This window comes from Phacochoerus africanus, chromosome X, assembly GCF_016906955.1.
Source record: "Phacochoerus africanus isolate WHEZ1 chromosome X, ROS_Pafr_v1, whole genome shotgun sequence".
Taxonomy (NCBI): Eukaryota; Metazoa; Chordata; class Mammalia; order Artiodactyla; family Suidae; genus Phacochoerus; species Phacochoerus africanus.
This window is the reverse complement of record NC_062560.1, coordinates 111,743,068-111,764,891: the sequence shown is the minus strand read 5'-3', so window position 1 is coordinate 111,764,891 and position 21,824 is coordinate 111,743,068. Positions and strand designations below refer to the sequence as shown.

Below are 21,824 nucleotides of genomic sequence, written 5' to 3'. Positions count from 1 at the left end.
ACACAAAGCCTCTTGTAGAAGCTTAATACCTACAGACAATAAAGCCGGCACATTTGCATTTTCAATTTGGGGAGAAATTGGGTTAAGGGGAACTTCAATGCCTGAATATTGGATAGGGAGCAGGAATAGACTAAAAGACAGGGTCTTCAGGGCGATGCCAGAATTAGTGGCCCAAGGAGGCTGGACTCTGCTGACAAGGAGGAGCAAACAAGGAAGCCAGGGCCAGGAGAGGGAACGACAAAAGGGGGGTGCAGTTTGCATTAAGCTGGCTTTTCCTTGCGACTTATTTGAGATGCCGACAGAGTCCAATGCCCCAGCTTTAGAAAAGCCGTGCCCCCTCCGCATCTCACAAGGACGAAGATGAAGAAGAGAGGCAGATGGACGAGAGCTCCGGAACACTCTGTAGGGGAGAAACTTAGAGTGACCTGCAGTGGGGTGAATTTTATTAGCGAGCATTATCTCTCTTCCTTTCAGAAAATAACAAATGGCCTTAATAGCTTAAGGCATCGTTACAAACAAAATATATACTGCAACTTTCTTGTAACATTTTTCACTATAGAACAAAACAAGGCAGGTCTATCAGGAACCCCATTAAAGGAGCTTTAGTTACTGAAGTATCAAAAGCATCTTGCCATTAGGTGTTCCCAAGGCAAGAAACCAGAGGAAAGTGTTATTGTGATGCCATAGGTAATAAAAGCATCTAACAAAATGAGATACTTTCTTTGCAGCAGTGACTCCACAGGTTACTAGCAGGGCAAACACTTGCCCAGGCCCCCCTTATGGCCAATAGCAACAATCTGCCCAACCAAAGGGAGCAGGATTGAGTCGAGGTCAATAACCTCTTCCAGATTAAATCCAAGCAAGGGCAGATGAGGAAATAAACAAACCCACAAATAAAATATCATGTATCTATATGCTTATTTATTTCCGTTCTTAAAAAAAAAATTGAAATGGCTGACACTTGGGAAATTCTTGGTACAGCTAGGCTAAAGTCTGTTAGCAAAGAATAAAAGAAGTGCAAAGGGAAGGAGATAGGGACAAACAAAATAAACTAACCCCCCCTACATTTTTAGTATGCGAAAACAATCAAGCATCAGTTAAAAAGGATATCGAAAGTATAGTTGACCTGGTCTAGGGACTTAGTGGGATTTAGAACGTCAAAAATTTCTTACACCCCATCACAGCAGGCTTAGGGTGTTTCTGTGAAGCTCTCAGATCAGTAGATCTTCCTGGATTTCCCGGGGACAATTAGGCCTTTTTTTCTGCCTGAGTACTACCAGTTCCCAGAGCTTCTTTGTCTCTCACAAATCAGTTAAGACTCAGTAAGAAGACACATCTGAGGCCTGTTTCCTAAATATTCCTGGCTCTTCCTAACCCTGGCGGCCAGGCCCAATTTTTTCTAATTTTTCTGTTGGAGAATGTCCTAACATGGTTCATCTTAGAATTTGATGGTGTCTTCATTGTTGCCTGGGAATTCTCTAGATTCCCTGTGAGGTCTTTGGCCTATGGCTAGCCAGTCCCCCTCTTCAGAAGTTGCGGCTTGCCCTGCTTCCCTAGTCTGGAGTGAGTTCTGTGAGCTGCCCTGGGCTTTTTCCTCACCTCTGACACTTCCCCTCTCAGCAGACTCAGAACTCATTCAGCTGGAGAGTTTTTGTCAACCCTCTTGCTAGGGTTCTGTGTGATGGGTTTCTCTGCTTTTATTGTCTGGCAAGAGAAAGCAGGCACGTTTACTAGGAGAAACAAACTTTTTCCTGGCCGCAATCTTGGAGAAGAATTTGTCATGAGGAGGAGCGTTGAACAATATAATAGACGATGTCCTGGAACAGGAACAAAATATGGGAAGCCAGCTGCTAACTCAACAAAAAACATCAGTGCACAACTGTGCATCTGGTGCTCATAAATCAAAACCTCACTGAGCTTATGATGCTGTTGCCGACACTCCAAGACCATGACAATTTAGTCTGGAGCCAGGCATGCTTCCACACTCCCATCCTAACCAGTATTTCCATGATTTCAAAAATCTGAGCTCCCAAAATTCCTATTCTCCACTCTCTTCACCGGACTTTAGCTCAGACCTGCCAGATGCAATTAAAGCTATTCCTTGTAATGATCGGCAGGCAGAGAATCCTGCGGAAAGGGAAAGTTCATGAGGGTCCCTATAGCCTAGATAGGTAGCAATACTTAGTGCCAAGGAAAAGAAGCTAATTGTTATCAGGAAATGACTCTGTTAGCTCGTGGTCACTCTGCTTGGCAGCCATCCCCATTTCCTCTCCTCCCCCGGACTGCTGGATGGAGAAGGCCTCTCTCTGTCCAGAAGTGGGCTGACATGAGGACGTCTCCTAAGGAAACCTCCTCCTTTTCTCCACTTTTCTACTTATCTTGGGATTCACTTTATTGTACCTTAACTTCCTAACAAATAGGAGGTGCCTTATGGGCCATAAGGCTAGGGAAGGGGATAGGTAACGTGGAGATGGAGAGGGAGACGAGAGTTCGCCTAGAGAGGCATTCTAGTCACCTCTCTTTCTGGAGCCACATTCTCAGCCTTTCCTCCTCTGCTAGAGATACCACCCAGGCCAGACAAAAGAACAATAAGGTGATCGTTTCAGAAAAAAGAAAGGGAGAAATGCTCACCTCTAAGTCCTACGTTCCTTTACCTCCCTCTGGAGGGGTGGTGTGCAAGTAAAGAGACGTTGCAGGAAGACTCAGGAAGCAGGAACTACTAGCCCTGTACTTGACTTCATTTCAACACAATTCGAGTTTTCATCACTCTTGTAACTTCATCCAGGCTTGTGCCTTCTATTCTGTCTCTAACTCTTGAAGTCCTAGTTCATCTATTCCAGAGACGAAGGACTAGTCCCTGCTATAAGCGTGCAATTGAGCATCTGGGATGCTGTGGTCAGTTGAGTAATGGCCCCTAAAGATATCTAAGTCTTAATCCCTGGAAACTGAATGATATGTAACAAAAGAGATTTTGCAGGTATGATTAAGTTAACGATCTTGAGATGCAAGATGTCAAGATGCCATGACAGAAACAAAGAAAAATGTGAAGATGATACACTTCTGGCTTTGAAGATGGAAGGAGTGGCCACAAACCAGGGAATACAAGGAATGCATAACTTCGAGTTGGAGAAGGCAAGGAAACACTCCCCTCTAGAGACTCTGGAGGGGAAACCGCTCTACGGACACCTCGATTTTAGCTCAGTGAAACTAATTTCAGACTTCTGGCCTCCAGAACTATAAGAGAATAAACTTGTGTGGCTTTAAGCTACTAAATGTTGTAATAATTTAATTAGAACCATAGGAAACTAATACTGGAATCCTCTTTTCTGCATATGTCAGGAAAATTAGCCTATGCCGGTTTTTTTCCCATGACATGAGAGATGCCCCCCTAGGAAGGAGGAGTCAGGGATCTACCTGAGAATATGGGAAAAGTGAGGATTTGGCCAGGGGTAAATTGTAGAGAGCCTCAGAATCGTAGAAAGAGGTTATCGAAGACAAAGAAAGGAGTTTATGAAGGAGAAGGTGATGTCTTAAGAGGGGCGACATTTGAAGGAGTGGGCCAATTTGTGGGGAGAGGCTGTGAGGATTCACAGGCACGTGGATGGAGGAAAGGTTTCTCTGCAGCCCTTGTGTTCCTTCTATACAACAGTGTAATGCGATGAGATGTGTTTTTAAAACTCGGATAAGGCCTAAGTTGAAATCACAACTTTGCAATGTCAGGCAAGTCCCTTTGCCTCTTTGAATTTTCATTTCTTTCATCCCTACGGTATATCAGAATAATGGTGCTTATTTGGTAAAGTCGTTTGAGGGAACTAAATGAAATAAAGGACAGAACATCACTGTGGCTGGCAGGTAGTAAGACCTTAATTAATTTAAATTAGTGTCCCTGGCCTCTTCGTCCTCAGAGAACTCCTTTAAAGCACTCTGCTTGCCTGTTACTCCATTTCTTCTTTCTTGTTCCTTTTACCTTGGAAGCAGGCGATGACCTCTGTACCACCTGCACACAGACAGTGTGGAACTTGGCATATGATCCCAGGCTTAGATTTGGGAACATTAGAAGAAGTGAACTGAGAACAGATGTCCAGGGCCTAGAACTGGCTGAGAGAAGAGGCGATCAGGCGCAGTCACAGGTTACCATGGCAACTAATTCACATCTTCTGAGCTTGAGACACCTGACTCGGGAGAGGGAGGGTGAAAGAAGGACAGAGCAAGAAGGCTTGTGCTGCAAGGTTCCGGTTTGGGAGTAAGGGAGAATCTGGCAAAGGTTAGAGCCTCCACATTCAACTTGGTGTCTGAAATTTGTCTTACCCTCTGGGACTCAGTCCACCTTGGTTAGAATTTCCCCTCCCAGAACTGCTTCTACTTAGAGCAATGATTCGAAGTCAGGGAGAGGCCTCATTTGGGGAAAAGATGTTAAGGGGAGATTGAGGTGACACTAGGGGTGGGGCATTCCAGTCCTCCTTGCACGGGGAAGAACTAGAGTCATAGATCATTGCCTCGAACCTCCGAACATTCCCCATGAGAAGGGAATTAGAACTGGAACCCAGGTGAGTGGGGATAGTTCTTGGTCTGTATCCCTGAACTGGATGGCTGAAGTCACTGAGGCACCTCAGGCATGAACACTTCTTTGAATATTTAATATGTCCTCTGCAGTGAAAAGTTAGCTTGTTACAGAAATAGTTTTAAGAGTTCTGTGCATACATGCCTCTGTGTGCACATGTGTGTATATGTGTGCATGGGTGTGTGTGAAATATGAATTAGAGTGTTGTCTATAATAAGTGAGAGGATTAGAAAAGGAGGTGAGTGGTTACTGCTAAAACAATAGTTGTGGAGTTCCTGTGGTGGCACATCGGAAACAAATTCGACTAGGAACCATGAGGTTGCGGGTTCAATCCCTGGCCTTGCTCAGAGGGTTAAGGATCTGGCATTGCTGTGGCTGTGGTGTAGGCCACAGCTGTAGCTCCAATTCGACCTCTAGCCCAGGAACCTCCATATGCCGTGGGTATGGCCCTAAAAAAATAAATAAATGAAAACGCATTCCTAGTGGATATCATTTATGTTCAGAACTTTACATGAATCATTGATAATTCTCACTATCTTGCATTTTACAGATTAATAACTTGATCAGAATTTACTTGCACAAATTCATGCCAAGACCAGTCAGTGCATGGAAGACAATTTTTTAGGGTATTTTTTCCTTCTTTTTTTTTAATTTGTTATATTTGATTTACAATGTTCTGTCAATTTTTGCTGTGCAGCAAAATGACCCAGTTATACATTTATATATGTTCTTTTTTCACATGATCCCCCATCATGTTCTATCACAAGTGATTAGATAACATTGCCCTGTGCAATACAGCAGGACCTCATTGCTTATCCATTCCAAATGCAATAGTTTGCATCTACTAACCCCAAACTCCCAGTCCCTCCCACTCACTGTCTCTCCCCCTTGGCAACCATAAGTCTGTTCTCCTTGTCCATGAGTTTGTTTCTTTTGTGTAGATAGGTTCATTTGTGCCATATTTTAGATTCCAGATATAAGTGACTTACTTCACTTAGTATGAGAGTCTCTAGTTCCATCCATATTGCTGCAAATGGCATTATTTTGTTCTTTTTTATGACCGAGTGGTATTCCATTGTGTATATGCACTACATCTTCTTAATCCATTCATCTATTGTTGGACATTTAGGTTGTTTCCATGTTTTGGCTATTGTAAATAGTGCTCCAATGAACACACGGGTGCATGTGTCTTTTTCAAGGAAAGTTTTGTCCCGATATATGCCCAGGAGTAGGATTGCTGGATCATATGGTAGTTCTATATTGAGCTTTCTGAGGTACCTCTATACTATTTTCTATAGTGGTTGTACCAATTTACATTCCTACCAAGATTGTAGGGTGTTCCCTTTTCTCCACACCCTCTCCAGGGTTTTTTATTTGCAGACTTAATAATGATGGCCATTCTGACTGGGGTGAGGTGGTACCTCATTGTAGTTTTGATTCGCATTTCTCTGATAATTAGTGATGTAGAGCATTTTTCCATGTGCTTGTTGGCCATCTGTACATCTTCCTTAGAAAAGTGTCTATTTAGGTCTTCTGCCCATTTTTCAATTGGATTGTTCTTTTTTTTTGCTGTTGAGTTGTATGAGTTGTTTGTATATTTTGGAGATTAAGCCCTTGTCGGTTGCATCATTTGAAACTATTTTTTCCCATTCCGTAGGATGTCTTTTTTTTTTTTTTATGGTTCCCTTTGCTGTGCAAAAGCTTGTAAGGTGTATTAGGTCCCATTGGTTTATTTTTGTTTTTATTTCTATTGCTTTGGGAGACTGACCTAAGAAAGCATTTGTATGGTTGATGTCAGAGAGTGTTTTGCCTATGTTCTCTTCCAGGAGTCGTATGGTGTCTTGTTTAATTCTTTAAGCCACTTTGAGTTTATTTTTGTGCATGGTGGTAGGGTATGTTCTAGTTTCATTGAGTTACATGCAGCTATCCAGTTTTCCCAGCACCTCTTGCTGAAGAGACTGTGTTTCCTTGAAAATTCAGAATGCTTCTAGTTTAAGGCCATTTGTCCATCTCCATATATTTTAGTACCTTTAGGTGGCCTCTTTTCTCAATTTTTTTTTTATTTTCCAAAGAAGTAGATATCACCTCCATATTTGCCAAAGCAAACATTCTACCTAGCTCTTGGACCTACCCTTTCTCGTATTCATCAGACTCTTGTTCCTGTCACTATTACGCTTGACCTGACCCAAAATATTTAATCTCTACATCTGCACTAGCGATTGTTAGTTAAATTTTTTTTTCTTCAGATAAGAATATTTTAGGATCATGTCTACCATAAGAAGACTTTCAATAGTCCCAGCCCCCTTAAGCATTTATTTTACTCCTTTAATTTCACCACAAAAATTCTCCTGGGCATTTTCTACACGCACTGTCTCCCATGTGGGACTTCTCTCTCTCTCTTCTTTACCCCTTTGAAATCTGGCTCTATTATGGAACAGCTCCTTGTCAATCACTAAAGATCTTCCAATTACTCAAATCAGGAGTATATTTTCTCATCTTTCTTTTTCTCTGACCTCTCTACCATACTGACAATGGTCCACCACTGAACCTTCTTGAAATCCCGTTCTCACAATTTCCTGTTTCTCTCCCCTCCCCAGTGACATCTCTCATCTACTCCTTGCCACATCAATTCAATGGAGGTATTCCCCTAAGCTTTTACCTTTGGCTGTTGTCTCTACTCAAGTTGATCTCATTCATTTCTATAGTTGCAAGTGTCATTTTTTAGAAATTTCTCCTGTGGGATGGACTGGAAATTTGGGGTTAATAGATGCAAACTATTGCCTTTGGAATGGATAAGCAATGAGATATGGCTGTATAGCACTGGGAACTATATCAAGTCACTTATGATGGAGCATGGTCATGTGAGAAAAAGAATGTGTACATGTATGTGTGACTGAGTCACCTTGCTGTATAGTAGAAAATTGACAGAGCACTGGAAACCAGCTGTAATGGAAAAAATAAAAATCATTTTAAAAAACAAATAAAATAAAGTCGAAAAAAAAGAAGAAATATCTCCCAATTTCAATCTCAAGTCCAAATTTCTCTCCACAGTAGCAATCCCACAACTCCGTGACTGGCTTCACCATTCTTCCAATTAGAAAAGCTTCCAAATCTCAGTATCCCTTATTTAATCTCTACCCCTCTCTCTCCCTTAACACCTACATCCAGTTAGTCATAAACTTCTTTTTCTTTTCCCTTCACAATGTCTCTTCTCTGTCCATTCTCCTCTTTGGATTTCTCAGTTCAAGTGTATAATACACTACCTTACACATGGACTCTTATATTGCAATAGCCTCTTAACTGCCTTCATTTTCTCTCCCTTCCCGTCCATCCTCTGCACTACTGACAGATTAATCTTCTTAAAGCACCACTTTCGCTGTCATTCCTCTACTTAAAAATTTCCATGGTTTCCCATTGTTTACAGGATCCAATCCCTATACCTGACACTGCCAATAAGACGGCTGCAGCTGTCATTCCTCCTTTCCATAGGCTTTGTGCTTGAGCCACATTATGCTGTCATGCCTTTCCATGACCTGACTTGCAAATAGTCTTTTGGTTAGTTGCATGCATGGACTCTGGACTCAGATCGGCTCAAGTTGGAAAGCTGGCTTTGCCACTTCATCATTGTGTATCATTGTACAAAATTGTATAGCCTCTCTGCTCTCAGCTAAAAAAAAAAAAAAAAAAAATAGGGATAATAAGTGGAATCCTGCCTCATTGGCTTATTATATGGATTAAATGAAGTAATGCATCTAGAGTGCTTAGCACAGTACATTAAAAAACAGAAAAAGAGGGGAGGCAGGAGTTTGCTATCATTTTATCCATATTATATCCCCTCTTTGGTCTGTTTGCTCAGTGCATTTCTTCTGCCTTGAATGTTCTCTCCCAATCTCACCTACTGAAGTCCTTTTCACCCTTTAAGAAACACCTCAAATGCTACCTCCTCTAGGAAGTCTTCTCTGCTTACTCTAACTTAAGCACTTTGCTTGAATCTCTCTCTTGGCATTTTTCATCCCGCCCTGGAATAAAGTCATCAGTTTCCCGTGCCACCTATGCCAAAAGACTGAAAGCTCTTTTCTTTTCTTTTCTATTTTTTAGGACTGCACTTGCAGCATATGAAGTTCCCAGGCTAGGGGTCAAATCGGAGCTACAGCTGCCAGCCTATACCACAGCTGCAGCAACGCAGGATCCAAGCTGCATCTTCAAACTATGCCACAGCTTATGGCAACGCCGGATCCCCGACCCACTGAGGCCAGGGACTGAACCTGCATCCTCATGGATACTTGTCAGATTCAGTTCCATTGTGCTACAATGGGAAGTCTGAAAGCTCTTTTCTATCTTGTGTTCTAATTGTCTGTATCACCCACTGCACATACCACAATAGGGGTACAGAGGAGGCATTTACTGTCTGTTGCTTGACTATGGCTGGAAATCATAAGATTAAATGGAGAAGGCTCAGAGATTGATAAACCATGACTACGGATTGATTAAAGTTGCTAGTGGTGGCACTAGCACCCTCTTTCTTTTCTTTCTTTCTTCCCCTATCTCCTACTCTCACATTTTCTTTACCGTCTTGTTCTTCTCATGTTCTTACTCTTGCTAGTGTTCACCATGGCCATTATTTAATCCTGCTGATGGCCCTTCAAGGGAAAGAGGTTCCTATGACAACCTCAGATCTTGCCCCTTTGTCATTACCACTTAAGCTTTGATGAAAACCACCCTCCTGTCTACTACAAATTCTTACAAGAGGGGTTCATTAAACTTATGATCCAATTCTCTCTCTGGAACCTATGATAAAAAATACAGAGCAGGAAATTAGACTCTTTATGTAACGGCACTTACTAACCAGCCCAGATACAAATCACCACTTTATATCAGTAACATTCTTCAGCTCTTGAAGATTGCCTAGCCCAAACTTTGCTTTTAGTCTATAACTAAACTTTGAGAACTAGCCTCAGATTTTCAAATTTTCTTTCCTTGGCATCTCCAAAATTAAGTCCTATTAAGTACAAAATCGTGCCCATGTGGAACCACCTGTAAACTTGGTTGGTGTCCTCTGAATTTTCAACAATTCACCAAGCCATATGATTACAGAGACTAATAAGATATGGTCAGCCCTTTGCCCCCAAGAAATGCACAGTCTTGTAAATGAAGTTTTTATGAACTTTAAATTTTACATGCCACTTGGTGAGAAATATTGGTTCTCTCAGCTCCTGACTCCTGATCACAACATCAGCATCACTCTGGCATTCCAGCTGCATTTGCAGTGGATGAAATTGTTTATCTTTTTTTCTTTCTCTCTTTTTTTCATCAAAGAAACAAAAGGAGAGAGGAGAGAAGGAAATAATATTTGTTGCACACTTATTTTAGCAAATGTTTTGCATAAAAGGCATCTGCATTTAAACCCCTCAACAACTTAATGAGGTAGGTATTGTACCCATTTTACAGATGAGGTAGCCAAACTTCATTTATCCAAGGTCACCCAGCTATCAAAAGGCCCAGTTGAGATTTGATGGGTTATTGCTGGCTTCAAAGCACATATTCTCTCCATTCTACTATACTACTACCCCTGTGTAAATCAATACCTGTATTCCAGGGTAAATCCCTTTTTTCTCAACCCTTACACAGTGGATGTGGGCCCTTTCCTATAGACTCTGGCATGACATTTCCATACTGCTACCCCTTCTGTGATCTTCTACGACCAATGGAGGTCAGAATACTGTCTTTAACTTGCTAGTCTACTCTGAAATAAGTCCTCTGGGTGGGCATCACCTTTGAGAAACTTATAATCTATCTTCTCTATCACCTGATCACTCCCCAGAATGAATTCCCTCAATGTTATATGTTTTAAACAAATGCATGGGAAAGGCCCTAAAAATACACCTAGTGAATTTCCAAAGGCTGCATTCTAGGAAGAATGAAGCCCGTTTTTACTCCTAATGTCTTCTTTAGAGAAAGAAGTAACAGAGTTCTGTGAAGAAAAAAAAAAAAAAGTGTGCTTCTTGAATTTGTCTTACTAAAGCGGTTTTAGGAATGTAGTGGTAGATGTTTCCATGATGCTATCTGAAACCCAGAGAAATCTAAGATCTTGTGTTAATAGATTACAATAATTGGGAATGAAGTTCAGTTTAAATTACAGGAATAACTCTATTTAAGAAAAACCAGGAGTTCCCATTGTGGCTCAGTGGTGATGAACCTGACTAGTATCCTTGAGGATGCAGTTCGATCCCTGGCCTCGCTCACTGGGTTAAAGGATCCAGTGTTGCCATGAGCGGGGTGTAGGTTTCAGACATGGCTTGGATCCTGTGTTGCCATGTGGTTGTGTTGCTGTGGCTGTGGTGTAGGCCAGCAGCTGCAGCTCCAATTTGACCTCTAGATTGGGAACTTCCATATGCCGCAGGTGTGGTCCTACTCAAAAAAAAGAAAGAAAGAAAGAAAGAAAGAAAGAAAGAAAGAAAGAAAGAAAGAAAGAAAGAAAGAAAGAAAGAAAGAAGGAAAGAAAGAAGGAAAGAAAAAGAAAGAAAGAAAGAAAGAAAGAAAGAAAGAAAGAAAGAAAGAAAGAAAATATATTACTTAAAAATCTATACTTATAAAACAGAGATATAGCAATAAGACAAGTAGCCGTAGTACAAAATATTCTTTACTCTTCCAAACTTTGCTACAGAACTTCATTCCTTAGAAAACCCACCTAATACATTTGAAATTAGAGTAGTTTTTAAAAAGTTAAAAGACAGAGACTTTTTTAAGGAGCACATTTATTATTATACAATTCAAGATGTACCCATAGTGGGACTATGCCTACAGCAGGAATTCAGTAAATATTTTCTGACTGAATGATAGAGTGGAAATCTAAAATGCAACTATCTTCCTCTTGAGTATATTCAATGACTTAACAGCTTTAAAGGTTGTCAAATGTCTGAGGTATTCGCTTTAATGAATAGACGTAAATTACTTGTAATCAGCAATATTGGTTTATACTAGGTGTGCTCAATTCTCTTGAGGAGGTTAAGGATGACCCCTGCAACCTTGTTCACGATATTAATTTTCTCAGTAAATTTTTCCTTCATAGCTGGTACAGTAGTGAGGCTCTGGAAATCATTATTCAGAAGATTCCCAAATTCATAATGAGTTCAAGAAATTAACCACAAATCAAAGCTTGAAAAGAAGGAAATATAGCTTCAGATCAACCTTTTCCAATAGTCCAGTCAGTGTTGCTGAGGATTAGCCCTGTTCATCACAACAGAGAAATCTGGCTTTCAGAGTAGTAATTGGCTCCTCTGAACCTACAAACTTCTGAGTTCAGGACTTGGAAAGAAATTTGTTGGTATGAGAACTTCTGGATGCTCTTTGTAGACTCGACCATTTTAACTTTCCCGGTGGAGGGGGAAAATATTACCATTGGGAGACAGGCTTAAGGGAAACTGATTTTCATGAGGCCAACACATTGAGCAAACAAGCAGGACCTGACTCCCTAATGGGAGGAGGCTATGGCAGGATAAGTTGAGCAGTTAGAGCAGCAGCTAGACCGAGAATGATCTTGATGGCGGATCCTGATTCGTCCATCCTGTCAAGACGAACGAAGCATCCAGATCACCGATTCATGGGCTAACCCCTCAGGAGAGGAAAAGGACCATGAGAGGTAAGAAAGATCTCTCTGGACTTCTGTCAAGATTGACCAAAATAGAGCTTGCCGACTTTGGCTGGGATGGGAAAAAAAGTTACACCAGTAAAGCTTTATTAAGATCATACTGGGTATCATTTCATATGCTAGATATGTGAAGAAGAGCAGAGGAAAACAACAGAAAAACTACAAGATTGCACCTGCCTTTGAGGCTCTAACAATTTTGTGAGGGCGATGACACATAAAACAACTTAAGAGTAATCGCACACACGCACACATTGTAAAATGAAAATGAGATTGAACACTTACAGAGCGCTGGGCATCTCACCCACACTTCATATGGATTTTCTCATTCAACCTTAATGAGAACACTATGAGGTAGTTTTATTATTATAATTATTCTTTATTTTACAGCTGAGAAAATTGAAGCACCAAGAGGTTAAGTTATTTGCTCAGAGTCACACCGAGAATATGCGGTGTTGCCAGAACTCAGACTCAGGTCTGTCTGACGCAAAAGACCACACTCTTAACGACTACCATATTCTACTCTGTGGCACAATAAAGCCTCTGGCACAGACCAAAGATTACTGTTACTGTTACTATTGCAGCTTCCTAACCACTGTAAATTTGTCATGATCACAGAAGAAGAGGAGTCTAGGAGCAGAAAGCTTCAAAAAGAAAATGCGAGTGGTGACAGATAGTGCTCTTGAATGCTACAGGGTGGGGATTAGAGAGCAGTGAGTAGGAGGGTACTGAGGTTTTCTCCATTGTTAGAGTCAAACACCAGGACGATGAGTGAAAGATGCAAGAAAATAAATGTCACCACTATTCAAATGCATAACATCATGAGTGTATGAACAGGTAAGTGTTAGAATAATGGATCAGGATGTTTCAGTTCTCCTGCATATAAGGAAATGGAGCAGGCATAGAAAGTCTAGCAAATGCTCTTTCTTGACTCAGAGGACAAGATGAACATGAGAAGTCAATTAGAAAAATATAACTGGTTAAAAAGTAAACTCCTTATTCAATTTGGGTATTTGGCATTATGGAGACTGGGGTTTTCTGGAATGGTTTATTGGTGGAATGTTTTCTGAATTCCTGATTTCAGATTTTTTCTATAAGGTAATAACCATAATTAGAGTCTACATTGATAGGGTAATTGAGAAACTTAGGTGCTTATACAGATTATTTAGACCCCCCAAATGTTTATATGCAATATCTTGACAGTTGGGACCAAAAGTATGAGCCTGTTATTCCTTACACAACTTACTAAGGTAATTGTTGCCATTCCTCACATTTAGGCTAGATATGTCACATAATGACACATCACATATCATTTGGCCCAAGACATTTCCCGGCCCATTTCATTGTCTGTCGTGTTGACAAATGGAACAGAACTGGGCAAAAAAAAACATCTGGCACCAAAGAATATAGTTGAATTAGAAATATCTGTCACCAGGTCTCAATAATGCCTATCTCCCGTCTGTTTCTGGGTCTCAATAATGTTTGTTTCAGGCATCTCAGCAATGCCTATCTCCAGGTTTCAATAATGCCTGTCTCTAGGTCTCAAGGTAGCCAAACACAAATAACAAAATCATTCCCCTGGACACCAAGGAGTTTCTTGCATTAATGTACAATTCCTTTAACAAGTGAGCTGTCTGTAATGTTCCACGAGTTGTGTTCAAAGGAAAATAAACTTTTAATCAAATTTTCTTGCCACATAGCACAAACTTGAATTATTTAAGAAAGACACTGCTTAGAGAGAAAGCTGACTCAAAAAATCACAACTGCATTTATTGGTAGAAGAGCTAGTATGGTATTAGTTAAGAACTTCTTTTCTGCTCTGCTCTGTCTCTGGGTAGTTTTCCTGATCTCCAGCCTAGTATCTCTCGAATATCACTTTCAGGAACAGATCTATGTATATTTGGACCAAGGGATGGTCTAAATAGTGAAGATGGGGCTACCGAGATAATCTTCTGTCCCTACCAATTACCCCTGATATCATTAAACAACTACCCCTAACATCAATATAGTATAACTTTGGGGAGAATAAAGATCTAAGGGCACATTTGAGTGTTTTTTACTTGTTGCTTACACTTTTTTTTTTTTTTAATGGAGAGAGCTGAGGGCCTGAAGAAAAGGAAGGCACTGGGTTTCTAACTGTCTTAGGAGGTATGGCATGATGATTTAATATATTTATACTTTAGGAAATGATTACCACAATCAAATAATGAACATGTCCATCACCTCACAGTTACCTTCTTTTGTGTGGGGGGGATGAGAACACCTAAGATCTACTCTCACAGCGAATTTCAAGTGTGCAGTGCAGTATTATTGACTAGAGTCACCACGCTATGCATTATTCTACTTATAATGGAAAGTCTGTACCCTTTGACCAACGTCTGCCCATTTTCCCCACCCCACCCACCCAGCCCCTGGTAATCACAGTCCTAATCTCTGGTTCTATGAGCTCATCTTTTTTAGATTCCATGTATAAGTGAGATCATGCGGCGTTCATCTTTATGTGTCTGACTTATTTCACTTAGCACAATGCCCTTTAGGTTCATCTATGTTGTTATAAATGACAGGAATTTCTTTCTTTTTCAAGGCTGAATAATATTCCACTGGATGTATATACCACATTTTATTTATTCGTTTATTCACCAGTGGACACTTAGGTTGTTTCTACATCTTTGGTATTAGGAATATTGCTGCAATTAACATGGAAATACAGATATCTCTTTGAGATATTGATTTCATTTCCTTTGGCTATATACCCAGCAATGGGATTGCTGGATCAGATGGTATCTGACAGGTATAGCAGATCTTTGCTCTCCTTATCAAGCTGTGTATTTCTCCCTTCCAGCACTTAATCTTCAGCCATTCTTTGGATTCCACCCTGTTTTCCAAGAGATTTTCCTGGATTTACCCTGGAAGAGGTAATGGGTTTGGGCTTCTATAGTTAGTCTCTCACTGCCAAGTTCGGTTGCTACCCTGTCAATTTTATGATTGTACTTTTGCAGCTATTAGCACCTTGGAGATGGTAAGGGGAGGTGAATTTGGGGGGGGTTATTTTGTTTTGGGCACTAAGTGATTTTTCATGTTAATGAACATCTTTTGGTTATTATAAGGACATAGGAGAATTAATACCAAGACAAGTCATGATTAAGAGACTATCAGGGGAAACGGTATATGTTTAATTAGATTTTCTGGGTAACTGAAGGTTAAGAACATTGTTTTCCATTGTATTTGAAAAAAAAAAATTCTGCCAAGATAGCTGAGTCCATTGTCCCGACTTAGTAAATCAAGTATAATGATATACTTGAATCACTCTCTACTGATGGAGGATCTTTCAGAGCTCCCAGCCATTATTTTGAGCATTAATTATGATTGGCCAGAACTACAAATGGAATGAAGAGAGAAAGAGTAGAACTGAATGTATTCTGACCCCAGGATATCTCCTGAAAATTGTTTTCTTGACTGAGCTCGTTTTATCTGTCTCTTGCACGCAGAAGCAAAATGAGACAAAACAGAATTTTTTTCAACTCAGATAATTGAAAGCTCTGGGTAGGTGGACTGCCATTAATGAAGGTTTCTCAGAGACTCGCACTGAAGGGAGTCTAACAATCCCCCATGGAACTGTGCTTCCTATGCAGAAGATGCTCCTGATACGCGGTTGCTAACCCTGTGCTCTGAGCAATTTTACAGAGTGAGTAAAGGTTACACTGACGCTCTCACTCTCTTCCCTGGTTCCTTTTGAGACCAAGGACAAGCGTTTGTCAGACTTTTGCTTAAGAGCTTATTGTGTGACCACAGTGAGAGCCCTGTCTCTCAGGGCTGGAGCTCTGCCCGTTATCAGTTTACTGACCCGTATGCGGACTGAAACTGTCCTCCCAGCAATGGATTAAAACCCACTAGATCTAACGAGAGGAGGGAAAGAAGGAAGGAAGGAAGGAAGGAAGGAAGGAAGGAAGGAAGGAAGGAAGGAAGGAAGGAAGGGGGGAGGGAGAGAGGGAAAAAAGGAAGGAAGGGAGGGAGGTGGGGAGAGAAGGAAGGCAGGCAAAAGAAAATTCCCCTCAAAGGATATTACTTACTTGGTCCTCCCATCTCAGGAAAAGACATGATCATCCATGCAGTTGATTAAGCCCCAAACCGGAGATTCATCCTTAATTCCTTCCTGTCCTTCATGCCCTCATCTACTGCAGTTCATCTGCAATCCATGTCATTTCATTAGAGTAACCATTTTATTAAATTATAATAGGCATATGGAAAGGTATAAAAATACATATCAATTCTACTATGTAAGTTCTAAAATTAATCCAATTTATTCCATCCCAACTTGATCCCAGCTACCATCCCTTACTTGGGTTACTATGTCGATTTCCTCACCAGTTTTTTCACCTTCCCTTTTAGTCCCTTACAGTCCATTCTCCACACAGAAGCCTGATGGGTCTTTTCAAAAAATGTAAGTCAGATTATCCATTCTACAAGTTCACCTCCTATCGCCTGTGGCTTCACCTGTTGTCCTCCGAGCCGCGGTTGTTGTTCTTGCTGTTTGTTTGCTTGGTTTTGTTTTCTTTTTAGGGCCACATCTGTGGCATATGGAAGTTCCCGGGCTAGGGGTTGAATGGGAGCTGCAGCTGCCGGCCTATGCCACAGCCACAGCCACTCTGGATCCAAGCCACATCTGCGACCCACACCACAGCCCCTGCAATGCCGGATTTTTAACCCACTGAGCGAGGACAGGAATCGAACCTGCATCCTCATGGATAGTAGTCAGGCTCTTAACCTGCTGAGCTACAACAGGAACTACTGTTTGCTTGTTTTACTTCTTCCAGTACACAAGTGTTTATCTCACTCAGGGCCTTTGCGCACAGTGCATCCCTGCCTGTAATATTTCCCTTCTGTTCTCCTAGCTGACTGCTCCTTATTCATCATATCTCAGCTTACATATGACTTTCTCTTCAGAGAGATCTCCTTTCACCATCTTGCCAAAATGAGGTCACCTCTCCAGCCATATTATTTTTATATTCGGACCCTGTATTTCTCTCTCACAGCACTTATCACGATAGCAGTTTTACAGTTATTTTAAAGATCACCCCTACTTCAAGGATGCAGATTCAAAGAACATTGAGACCATGACTTTCCTGTTCATAATTTTATCCCCAATGCGTACTGAGCCCAGTATATGACACTTAGTAGGTGTTTAAAAATATGTGGGGAGTGAATACATGACTGAATGAAAGAATGAATAAATTCTGAGCTGAAGCCTCTCTTTTGTGATGACAGTAATCTATCTTCACTGCAAGAAAAGAGAGGATGGGCAAGGATTTAGGGAGGCTGGTGCGCCTTTGAATTTGGAGGCGTACCAATGACACGTAAACCAAAAGGGAAAATCAAGTTTATTCAATAGTAATTAATGAGACTTGAGACTGAATGATAAAAATCTAATGATGTTAATTTTGGTTCTGCGTGTTGGCTGCCAGTCTCTGAAGACAAGGTAAAACGGCAGGTAATAGGACGCTGCAGTTTAATCCCCCAATTAGGAAGCAGATGTCACCCCCAGGGACACCTGTAGTTGCTGATAGATTCTTCTTACACACCCTAATCATATTCAGAACCACGTTAGGCACCCTCAGTGTCCTGGATAGCCCCCTCATAGATGGATCTTCCTCTACACAAGCCCAGTGTATTAACAACTCATGGTGGTACAAAGGGTAGATTATGGAGAAATTCTTGCGTGTCACAGAAGCATTTTTAATGAGTCATTTGAATAGCCAGTTCCCTGGGTGGACCTAAAATAGGATTTCATTTACAAAAATATGACTTACCTGTAACCTTTTAGGGACACATGGTCGTTACCCCAAGCCAAGCAGCCAAGATGGCTTTGCTCTATTCTCTGGCCACAGACTGAGACTTCAGCCTAGAACACCAACTGAAACCAGCCCCTAACTCTGGCCTCACACTTACCCCTAAGTTAGGCCACAACACGGACTGATTATTAATCCTATCACAGAGCCCAGGAGCTAAGAGCAGCCATTTCACAAACACGGGTCTTTGAGCTGGCAGGGAGGGAGGGTGTGCTTGTGGGGACGGGGGAGCGGCATCCATGACTCACTGCTAACCCATCCCTGCTGCCGGAAAAAAATAACTCTAAATGCACATCCTACTGCTTGTGAGTCAGGAATGTCATTTTCATTTATGAAGGATGGAACATTATTTTTCTCTAACATTTCAAGTGAATAACTTTACATACATTTCCCCCCAATTTCCATAGGAATTTGATGCCATGGAAGCAATCAGCTACACATCCCCAGAGCGTGGCAGAAAAAAAAAAAAAAAACTCCTATTTTTCTTACAGGTACTTTAAGATCAGTAGTTCTGAATTCTCCTCCTCCCTCCAATTATGTTCCCTATGAAACCCACCCTGATTTAGGAGTTCAAGGGGAGATCCAGTGGTGCAAATGCCAATGTTATTTTACAATTTTGGAGGCACATTTCCACTGTGTCTTAAAAGCTGCGTTTCTGAAGTTCAGAAAAGCTTCCACGCCATGTCCCCATTAGGAGGTGTTTGCCTCCCACTGTGAGACTCCCAAAGGTAGATTCATCACCGGTTATGTCAAGGAACAGAGTGGAAAAGAGCAAAGGAGACGCCCTCTCTGTTAACTCTCCAGGGCATAGTTGCTGATTCTGCTCTAGCTATTAGGTAAATACACCTACTAGAACAAAACAGAAAATGTATTCCAGAGGAACAAAAGACAGGGTCTTTGAGTTTTCTAATGCATGGCATATCTGCTGCTGCTCCCTGCCCCCTCCCCATAGCAGCATGACTCTTTCTCCAACTGGCTCCATTTCTCTCCTTTCCTCAGGTCTAATGTGTGACTCTCGGATATGGCTAACCTGACCGCAATCAAAGAATTTCTCCTCCTGGGATTTGGGGGTCTCCATGGGTTACAGTGGTTTCTTTTGGGGATATTTCTGGGAATCGATGTGGTGACATTGCTGGGGAACTTTCTTATCCTTACAGTCATTTCCTTTGACTGCAACCTCCAACCCCCCATGTACTTCTTTCTGTCCAATTTCTCCTTCCTGGAGATCTGGTATACTACCTCCATTGCCCCCAAGATGCTACAGACCCTTCTGTCAGGTCCCCAGGTGATTTCTTTTGTGGGTTGTGTGGCCCAGTTTTACTTCCTTGCTTCCATGGCAGCAGTCGAGTGCTTTCTGTTGGCAGCCATGTCTTATGACCGCTCCATTGCTATCTGCAGCCCCCTCCAGTACCCATCCCTGGTGAACCTCCACACATGTATCTTCCTTGTGGGTGGGTCTTGGCTGGGTGGGTTCCTGACCCCTGTGGTCACCGTCACCATGACTTTCCAGCTGCCATTCTGTGCAACCTATAAGACTGACCATTTCTTCTGTGACCTGGCCCCCGTGCTGAAGCTAGCCTGTTCTGACACTGAGACAGTGGAGAAAACCACTTTCCTACTGGCCTCCTTTGTCACCATGGAGCCCTTCCTACTCACCGTAGCCTCCTATGTGCACATTGTTGCTGCTGTCCTCGGAATTCCATCAGCTGCCGGAAAGCAATGGGCCTTCTCCACCTGCTCCTCCCACCTCATCGTGGTCGCGCTGTACTATGGAACGCTGGGAACGGTGTACGCCATCCCCACAGCAACCCGGGCTGCTGCCCTGAACAAGATCTTCTCTCTGTTCTACCCTGTGGTCACTCCCCTGGTCAATCCCATCGTGTACAGCCTGAGAAACAAGGATGTCAAAAAGGCAATGAGGAGGCTTATGAGTCCGTGGGTGTATGCTAGGGGAACCTAATGGCTCTCAGCATCCCCAGGGAGATTTTTTTGTTTGTTTGTTTCAGAGCAGCCCAGACTTCTGTGAAGAAAGCCAAGCACTAGCTTAAGTACTTGGGGGTTCAGAGCACTACTGAAGAAAAAAGCCAGCACAGCAAGGATCCTCCCTCAGGTCCTAGAGACTAATGCCCTTGAGATGTCTAAGTTAATCCTTGCGTAGTAAAATTAACTCTGCCAGACAGGTGACTCTGGCAGGCTACTTGTTCTGGGAAATATAGGGGAAAAGTCAAAAGACCCAAGTTCGCTTGTCACAAAACTCTATCGCTTTGTCTTTGTCTCTGCCTCTGTCTCTTTCTCTTTCTATGTGTGTGTTATACACATATATGTTAGTGCTAAGGTTTTTTATTTCATTATGTGCCCGTGCCCATGTGTACACACACACACACCTACATACACACATAGTCACCATATCCTTCCCATACAAACTTAGGGTGCCCTTCTCAGGGTTCATGTACATTTATATCACCTCCTATTGTTTCTTAGAGCCTTTGCTTCTCTGCTGATCAGAACCAGCTCGAAAATCCTAAAGCAACTATTGACTGTTCCGCTCACTTGAACAGTTAGTTAATGAAGCCCCTTGAAGACTGGAATAACATCTTCCTCATTCCTCTTATTACCCCCTGGCACAGATGCGAAACAATTACTTGTTGATTGAATGACTCATTGACTAATCAAAGCAATGGATGTTTGGTGGATGAAAAGAGTAAAATAAGTCCCTTTCTTTTTCTGCCGACACTGGTCTCTCCTCCTCGGGGTCATAGGCACCCCCGGCTCCCTCTATAGGCAGCTCGGACTGAGATCCTCAAACTTGCTGCTTGCTAAGCCCCCTCATCCACTCTCCCCATGGTGCTTAGATGTATCCTTCTAAAACCCAGTCCTGACCCTATTATTACGCTGTTTATCACTCTCCGTGGCTCTCTGGTGCCCCTGGGATGGAGTCAGGGCTCCTCGGCCTGATTTGTGGCCACCTCTTGAGCTGACCCCCCAGCAGTCTCCTTCTCTCCCTTTGTGCTCCAGCCACACAGAACGTCTTAAATAGAGTTGGAAACTCCTTAAAAGGGAAGATCACATGCTCACCATGTCTCTCCCACAGTATCTAGATCCAGAGTGGGACAAAAATGTGATTGCTCCAATAAGACATCTTCAATTGAATTGTAATGCGACCCTCACCTTCCTTTATTCTTTGTTTCCATTTATTGGCTTCTGGCCTATGCAGCACTTTGGATTGAGGAAAAAAGTAATTTTGATTGGCTGTCAGTGATGCGTGTGTGTTGTGTGTGTGTTTTACCTCATTTCACCTGCCTACCATCCAGGTGGGTACCACCAGGAGCACAGATAGACTCCCCCTCCCCCCCAAAAAACATCCTCCTTCTATAACATGAGTCAAAGAATGCCATGTAGTTTGGGAAACACTTTCCCAGCTGGTTCTTCCTTCTCCCTTCCTGACCACCCACAGAGTTCCCTCTTGTATAGGGTCTAATTGTCTCTAATCTAGTTTTAACTTCTTATAATTACCCTCAATTAGGAAATAGAGCCTGCAGAACACACTCTTTGTGGTTAAGACATGGATCCAGAGTAGAAGTGTAATTACTTTTCAGCCTCTCAGGGGTTCTGCCTAGCCTTCTGTTTAGATCCACAGAATGGAAATGCTTCATCAGCTCCATCCATACTTGTCTTTCTTTTTTTCTTGAATCTAGATTTCTGAGATAGGTTGAGGGTTTTGTTTAGGGTATTGATTGTTGGGAAATTTTTAAAAATCTACTAGTCTAAGGTC

General features: G+C 42.0%; 1 protein-coding gene across 1 annotated transcript; it reads left to right on the top strand.

The window, feature by feature from the left end:
- Positions 1 to 19,073: 19,073 nt before the first annotated feature.
- LOC125118118 (olfactory receptor 11L1-like) lies at positions 19,074 to 20,012 on the top strand. Its single transcript, XM_047764254.1, has one exon. The coding sequence runs from the start codon at positions 19,074 to 19,076 to the stop codon at positions 20,010 to 20,012; it is 939 nt and encodes a 312-aa protein (XP_047620210.1).
- Positions 20,013 to 21,824: the final 1,812 nt, after the last annotated feature.

Excerpts from the sequence above, each read along its gene's own strand:
- LOC125118118 (XM_047764254.1), top strand. The coding sequence starts at position 19,074 with ATGGCTAACCTGACCGCAATCAAAGAATTTCTCCTCCTGGGATTTGGG.